Raw genomic sequence first — 8,825 nt, 5'->3', positions numbered from 1 at the left:
TTATAATTTTTTTTAAGGAATTAAATTGTTGCATGGATGATCGTAAGTTATGAAGTGTTAGGTATATTGGATAAGTCATGGTTGAACTCGTGAAAAATATGGGAAGTTATAGGGTGTTGTTGTTCCAAGCACTTATTTCTTTGACTTCTGGTTCGTATAATTTGAATTTATTCTCTTATTAGATTGAACAACTTATCTTTCCTCAGCATTGCATCATTAGGCTAACCAAGGTTTAGCGAATAATTTTCGTTCATCGGGGGTTGATGATTCTTTGAATTTGGCTTTGTGAGCTGGTTATCAAGGTTGCTCTAATTTTCAGAGCATCTTATTCCATCAAAAGTAGTCATGATTGTGAAGACCTCAAAGAACTCTAAAATGGCAAGTGAATAAGGAAATTGATTCAATAAAATATTGATTCTCATAGACGACACTAAATGTTCTACACTGGTCCAATGGAATGGAATACTCACTAGAATAACTAAAATTGTCATTGAAATCCTTAGGGTATCCTTTGAGCCAAACTCTAGCGTGGTCACTTGCAATGATTATTATGATTGTGAAAATTGGTGTTATCAGAATAACAACGATGCTTGACTAGGTTAAGATACCATATTAATGAGTCATTAGTTAAACAAAACAAACGAGTGAATAGTTAAATCATATGAATCAATATATAATAAATATGTGAAATTTATTTTTAATATATAAAGAGCATGATATATGAGAATGATTATCTTATATGAAAATAAAAATGATCAATTTCAACTGTTAGATTAAAATAAAATATTAAGATTAAAATATTTTAAATTTAAATTATTTTTTTAACCATAAAATATCTAAATGATTTATAAAACAAAAAAAATAATATCTTAAAATTTTAATTTATATTTCTTCTATAAAAAATTATGTCAATATCGTGAAATCTCAACTACAATCATCACCGTAAATTAAATCTTTAAGATAATTAATTTCTTATTTAGTAATCTTTTTTAGAGATTTTATAGTTAAATAAAATTTAAATTTAAAATATTTTAACTTATTTTAATATAACAATTAAAATTAATATTTTCATTTTTATATAAGATTCACAAATAAATATATATATATATATATATATATATATATATATATATATTTATTGTCATGGGAAAAACTATGTTGACATGTGACAATTGTCTTTAAGCCACCAATTATTACAGAGAATGAACAAATATTCTTTTAATAAAGATGTGTTATCAACATTCAGCGCCATCTCATTAACTAATTTGTAATACGATTTCTCATCATACTCCAATTGCTAATACAACTTTATCTGCTTTGTAATACAATTTTTTGTCTATAATTTTTTTAATTAGTCTCCTTCAAACACTCATTAACGAAAAAATAACATAGCTAAGCACCATCCCTTATGCCACACGTGAGCTGCTCATACACATTTCTATTAAGAATCATTATTGACTTAGCTATACAGATGTAGCACCTATTATAATAATAGCAATAATTTCATCATCCAGAGTGATCACAAGTATGTAATAATGTTTTCTTTTCAAAAGAAGAACACCTTTTAGTTCTTTACAATAGATATACACAGATACAACAGCAGCAGCCAAAAAGTTCAAAAGGGCCACCTTACCTCAATAAATTTGGAATCTTTCTTCCTTACATCATTTTAATTTATTTGATTGCTAATAAGCACCCAATCATCCACCATCCAATGACCTCTCACATTCGCATACCCAAACTCTTACAAGGATTGAACATTTCAAAAACCAACCAAAAAAAAAAGTCAGCAGTATTTTGTGGCTGCTAGACACAAAGCAGAAACAAATTTTGATAAAACATATTTTAGATGTCTTAATTTTCAGTCAAAATATTCAATTTAAACAAAAAATTGAAATCTAAAACACATCTTATCCAATGAAATTTAAAAAATGATAAACCTGCATGCGACGAATAAATAAACCCACGAGAAAGGGCATTATGGTGACAAATTTCCCTTTGTTAAGATGTGAATTCGGTACTGCCAAAACCTAATTCACACCTTCTCCCTTTATTTTCTTTTTAACAGGTTAGGAATTCGGGTGTGCAAATCCCAAATTCTGTCCGTTTTTTTTTAACTAATGTATTTTTGTTAAATTAGTTTGTTTTATATTAATTTATTATTTTCATTTTTAAAAATGTTTTTTAAGTCAAATATTTAACAATTAAAATTAATAAAAAAAATATTTAAAAATGTTTTTAAATAATAAAATTTAGAATAAATAATCAAATTCATCTTTTTGAAAGTGTGAAATACTCACAAATTATTTCCTAAAAAATATAAAATATAAATTTAGTTTTTGAATAAAAAATAAAATGTATAACAAATTAATCTTATGATTAAATTTGTGAAATTTTTTTTTATTAAATTATGATGTTGAATAACCAATACACAAAAATCATTATTTGACATTAAACTTTAAAACTTAAGAGATTAATTTAACATTCAATTATCTAAATTTTTTATCTTTTCCAAATCAATCTATCATTATCTCACATCTTAAAGATCGAATTTAACTATTTATTCTAAAATTAATTAAAGATAATAAATTATTAAAAATTAGTTATTTTGTTATAATTAAAAATATGAAACCAAATAATAGAAATAGAATTTTCTTTTCCTTTTGTAAATAATTTTATTATAAATTTTGTTTTTAAATTTTTTAATAATAGAAATAGAATACTAATGATTAGTAGTATATATAACATTCAATTTCAATAATATAATTAATTATTATAATTGTTAAATATTCATGTAAACTGAGATTTTTATAATTGTTAAATGTTCATATAATTAATTAACTAATATTATAAATGTCAAGTGAAATAAAATTTTCATGTAAAAGTGATATTTTTTAATTTATGGATATTTTTTTATGTGATTTTTGGTCTGTTGGAGTCTTACACATACTTTTATTGACATAAAAATTATGAGAATAAAATATTATTAAAACTCATGAAATGAAATTTTAAAATAAAAATAATTTATTGTGTTTTTCCGAATTTATTAACTAACAGAATGGACAAATAAAATCATCAAATAACAAGCACGAACACATTGTCGTGAAACAACACAGCATAACATTACAACTTCAAATTTAATTTATTATGAAAATTTCAATAACTAAAATGTAAACAAAACATCTCCACCTATTACATTTCACTGGGATAAATTTTAATTTTCATAATTATTAAAACATTTTTAAAACAATAGTATTGCATTTCATTTGACGAAGTCCTCCACCGAAGGAAAAGAAGGATACCGTGCGCACCGTTTGGACAGAAATACTCTGCAGTCGTCTTTGGGGCAAATGGTGGGCACGTAAACGATATCATCACAGCCGTCGGATTCGTCCCTCTTGAAATCGATCAACGTCGTGAACAAGGCGATGAAGAGAACAAGATGATTAAATGCGTACCTTTGACCAACACACTGATGGGGCCCAGCCCCGAACGCCAGAAAGTTTCTTTTAAATATTTGGTCCTCTTGTCTTTCCTCGGAGAACCGGTTAGGGTCGAAGCGGTCCGGTTCAGTGAACCCCTGAAACGACGATTCGAAGACCGACGGGAACACTATCGCTCCTTTGGGTATCGTGTACGATTCCGTCAACGGAAAGCTCTCCGCCGCGATGTGCGGCACCAGCGTCGCCGGTGGCCGGAACCTCAACACCTCACGCGCCACCGCCAGAGTATACTTCATCTCCCTCAGCATGTCGGCAGTAATAAGCTCGTCGGACTCCGGCGACCAGATTCCAGCGACTTCGGTTCTCACCTTGGCGAGCACCTCCGGGTGCGAGTCAAGTAGCGCCACCGCCCAAAGCAGCGACGACGTGGACGCGTCCTGGGCGGCGAAGAGGAAGTCAAAGAGATAACCTCCGATCTCGACGTCAGTGGAGAACGGCGGCGGCATCTCTCCGGCGAGCTTGGCCTCCTCGATTTCCCTGAGCGTGTCCTGCATCCAGTAATCGACGAGGCACGAAGGCTCTCCCCCTGCCTTCATCCGTGCTTTGCTCATCTCGGTGCACGTGCCCAGTGCTGCAATGAGGCGGTCCACGGCGAGCCTGGCGTTTCGAAAGGCGGTGCCGGGGAAGTCAAACGGCAGCTTCATTAGGCCGACGTTGAATAGAAAGTAATCCCTCTCGAAACGCTCTCGGGCTTTGGGGCCCAAGTAGGGGCCCACGAAGACGGTCTGGGATGTCTGGAGGTTCATGTCACGAGCCAGGATGCGGAGAGGAATGGAATGGGAGTCTGGGGCTTGGGACTGATTGAGCCATGACTTGAGGTGGTTGAGGATGATAATCTGCTGGAGCGCGGTGTAGGTGGAGAGGGCTTTAGGTGTAAAGTTGGGGGCGATCCGACGGCGGAGATCTTTGTGGACTTGGCCAGTCATGTAGATGAGGTTGTGTTGGCCGAAGAGCTTTTTACCGAAGGGGTGGCCCACCAGGTGAAAGGCGTCAGGCCGGACATTGGAGAATATTTTGTGGGAGAGATGGGAGTCTCTGATGAAGACGATGAAGTTGCCGATGATGTAGTTGGCGGAGAAGCCCGAGGGGGTGGATTTAGCAAAAGAGGATTGGAGGTCCCAGAAATTGGTTGGGTCTCGGACCAATGGGATAGCGTTGCCTATGAAGGGAAGTACAAAGGAGGGTCCTGGGATGGAAGCTTTTTTTAGTATGTAGGAGATCTGTTCCAGGAGAAGCAGGAGGATGATGAAGCATAGGACATAGGAGGTTAGCTCCGTCAGACTGAGACTCAGAGGCCTCATCCTCCTCCTCCTATCAATCAAACTCAAGAGGGAGGGAAATATAAATAAATCCACCTATTCACGTCTGCGTGCCCTCCTCTAATTACTAATTACTACTTTTTCATTTTAAATACGCGTGTAAATCACCCCTTAATTGCATCATTAATTAATAACATTCTTTTATTTCCCTAAGCAATTTCTGGAAGGCACCGTCAACGGGACAAAAAACATATGGGTGGAGGAATGAATAATATTCATGTCAAAATATTTTTAATAATATTTCACTGAAAATAATATTCATGGAGTTTTAAAAACATATAAATATGAATGGCTTATTCCTGTTAAAATATTATTAAAAATATTTCATTTAAAAAAATATTTTTATTAGAGTGAAAATAATACTTTTAATTAAAAATATTTACTTTTAGTTGTCTGCATGTATTTTAATAAATATGGAACCGATATCATAAATCCATGATTAAAATTATTCAACTAAATATATTTAAATTGAAAAGGTAATTATAAAACAGTTACCTTTATTATTCAGTCTATAATATTTTTGAAATTCAAAATTCTGAACATAATAAAAGGTTATTATTCAAAACTCAATAATTATAAATTTAGAACTCAAATCAAATATCTACGAACTATCATATGACAATGACGACATGAATACTCTAAGTCTTAAATTTAATATGGATTCGACACTTTGTATTTCAGACCTGTAAATGAATTTGTAAATTTATCATTATAGATAGATACTAATTTTTCCTTTAAAATTTGTTTCATGCCTTGCCAAAAAAGGGTGAAAGGACAATTTTTTTTTTAACATGCATTTCATTTTATAATTTAATATATCAAATCTTTTTATAATAATTAAGATTGATAGAGTTAAAAATTCAACTGCAGAAAATCCTGGTCTTATCTCTGTAGTCTATATGGACACGTGTGTCCTATTTTTTTATATTTTTTTTTTTTTACTGAAACGTGTGTCTTTTCTTGTAAAGCTTTCGGTTGGCTGCTATTTGTATTATCCTTGGAGCATTCTGTTTTGTTACTACTTACTACCCCCTATTAAAAAATCCGCAGCATACAAACGAGTTATAATTATTTTATGAATTTAATCATTGATATAATTTATTAATATTTATTAAAATAGTGTTGAAAATAGTTTTTTTTTTCTAATATAGGCCATTATGTTTTGATACGGTAATTCATTAATGGTAACGCGATGGTTCAATTAACATCATTCTGTCAAACTATGAAGTAAATTCAGTAATTAAGTAGTAATATTTTAACGTTAAAGGAAATACTCCTTAAAAAAACGTAAAAGGAAATAGTATATTTTACTTTAAATTTTTAAAAATATTCTATAATAATGTTAAGTTAAATAGAATAAATTGTACTACTATATTTTATTCCAATAGAGGAGGAAAATATAATAATTACATATTCTTAAGAAAAAAGTATAATCTACTTATTTTTTTATTATTAAGTCTAATAATCATGATAAAAACAGTTGACTAATCGGAAAGAAAAGTAATTAATAGATGGATCGATGAGAAAATGGATCTGAAACATATTCGTATCCGCAAAAATGTGAACAATTATCCGTTTATTAGGCCTAGCTATGAGGTTGAGTATTTATCCGTATTTTTTTTGCAAGAGATAAATGCGGGTACATGATATCCTAATTTATATTATACATATACTGTATTATAAAAAAATAATTATATTTTTTAATATTATGACAAACAGTAACATTCTAACCGAAACCCAGTGAATCCTATTTCAACATTTCTTGTATTAAATTTGTTTCAAATTTTATTTAAGAATATTAAATTATTATTTACTTTTATATATAACTTTATGAATTTTTTATTAGTTATTTTTTAATTTGACTTTCAACTTTGAATTAATATTTCATATTATTTGATGTTTCGAATTATTAATGTAAATTTGTATATAATTAATAGTTTATTTTTATAATATTATTTATCTATGACTTGAGTTTAGACTAATAAATATTATGTTTGTTTTAATATTATATATGAATATTTTTAATGTTATGTTTAGATTATTTAAAAGTAAATTTACTTGTAATGATTTTTTAGTTAATATATTTTTATTGATTTATTAACTTCAATAAATAAATAAAATGTGGATCATAAAAGTAAGAATAAATATATAAATATCTAACATATACAAGAATAGTAATTAACATTATTAGCTATCGGGATATGAGATAAAATACAAGTCTTTTTTCATTACACACAAAAATGGAAGGTACTATAGAATTCTCACACATTGCCTATCATACCCATTGCCATCCCTTTGGAACATTTAACTTGTTATGTTTTTGCTTATATGAGTGCGTGAAAGTTTAAAATTATTAAATATGATCATGACGTAGATTTATCTTATAAGTAATTGGCTTACTAACTCCACATATTTAAAACAATGAGTCAAGTGTGTTACGTTATTACATCCACAACTCGACAGATATATAATAAAAAATTATAACAAATTTCTCGTTTGTCCATTTGGAATATGTTGAAGATTTTGGGTGTGACAACAAGTAAAGAGAAAAAAAAAAGTAAAAACTGATTAATTCTTTTACATTATTTAAATTAAAAGAAGTAATGTCTTTATTTTTCCTTATTGTACCAGTATTTTTTTTATAAAAAAAGTAACCAAAGAAGACAAAAGAAAAATCGAATCTTCTATGTGCTATTTGAGGAAAATTTTATATTATTTAAAATATAAAAAAGCAAGAAAGGAGGGAGAGAAAAATTGAAGATATTTTGTTCTTATAACAAGTAGTTCTTAATTTGTTTTACACAATGAATAATGTAAGAACAGTTAAAACAATGGTTACGTCCTCTTTTAATAAAATCTTCCACTGAAGGGAAGATCAATTTTCTCTCTAGAGTCCGTTACTTTTTTTTTTTTTTGACAGCCATTAAAGGGAACATCAATTTTCTCTAGAGTCCATTAATAAAAATAATTGTTAACTTCATTTTATTGATGGGAAACATGCCCCTTAAATACATCTACATAAAAAAAAAAAAATCAATGTTAACTTAAAGGACCAAATTGTAGCCAAAAATCAAATTAAGGGACACATGAGTAATTTATCTTATACTTTTTCTCTTTTAACAATTTTAATCTTCATTGTTAGGTGATATCATTATAATAATCACACTAACAATAAAATAAATTGTCATCTCATCTAAGGGTCTAAGGAAATATTCATATATTTTTATAATTGTATTGATGCGATTTTATTTTACATCATTTTTTTTATATCTCAAATTTACATGTACTTGTACTTATTTAGTTCATATGATTATTTGTAAATGATTTTTTTTAATAATTTATCAGTAATTTTTAACGTTTTTTAAAATGTTAGCTTATAATTATTTATATTTTTTTTACCCTTACTAAATTTATCAATTTTTTGTTTATTTTTTTTTAAATAAATTATAATTTTATTATTTTTTATTCATTTTACACTTTTTAATTACTAGAATAACTAATCTTATCAAATAGTAATTTAATATGTTAATTTTTGAACTTTCGACTATTAATTAGTTCAGGAAACATAACCAATGTATTTTTTTATCTTCTACCCCTCTCTATATAATACTGGATTTAAATGAGACTTAAAAAATAAGGAGAGAAGATATAGATAACAAAAAAAATTGTTTTATTTTATTTTGTTTGATAAAAAGATGAAATAAATAAATAAATAAAGTTAATTTTTAGAATGAAACAATAATTTAATTTTTTTCTTTAATTCAAATTTCAATAATCGAAATGTAAAAGCATCAACATTGTCTGAAAAAACAAATTATTACTTTGATACTACAATCAAATTTAGAATGTGTTCACCAACTTAGAAGAAGAACTAGTGTTACTTTTAAAAACTTACGAGGCATTGTACCAACCTAAAAACTTGATCCTAATTAAGAGAAAGGATGATGAATAGAAAAAAAAAAAAAAGCACCGACACTCGTTATCCTGTGACCATATACCTACT

General features: G+C 28.8%; 1 protein-coding gene across 1 annotated transcript; it reads right to left on the bottom strand.

Moving 5' to 3' along the window:
- Window positions 1-3,059: 3,059 nt before the first annotated feature.
- On the bottom strand, window positions 3,060-5,107 carry LOC100787616 (cytochrome P450 710A1). The gene has a single exon (XM_003542883.5). It carries the CDS (start codon window positions 4,802-4,804, stop codon window positions 3,263-3,265), a length of 1,542 nt encoding a protein of 513 aa, XP_003542931.1. The 5' UTR covers window positions 4,805-5,107; the 3' UTR covers window positions 3,060-3,262.
- Between the last annotated feature and the right edge of the window lie 3,718 nt (window positions 5,108-8,825).

This window comes from Glycine max, chromosome 13, assembly GCF_000004515.6.
Source record: "Glycine max cultivar Williams 82 chromosome 13, Glycine_max_v4.0, whole genome shotgun sequence".
Taxonomy (NCBI): domain Eukaryota; kingdom Viridiplantae; phylum Streptophyta; class Magnoliopsida; order Fabales; family Fabaceae; genus Glycine; species Glycine max.
The sequence above is the reverse complement of the archived record's forward strand: the minus strand, read 5'-3'. Positions and strand labels throughout refer to the sequence as shown.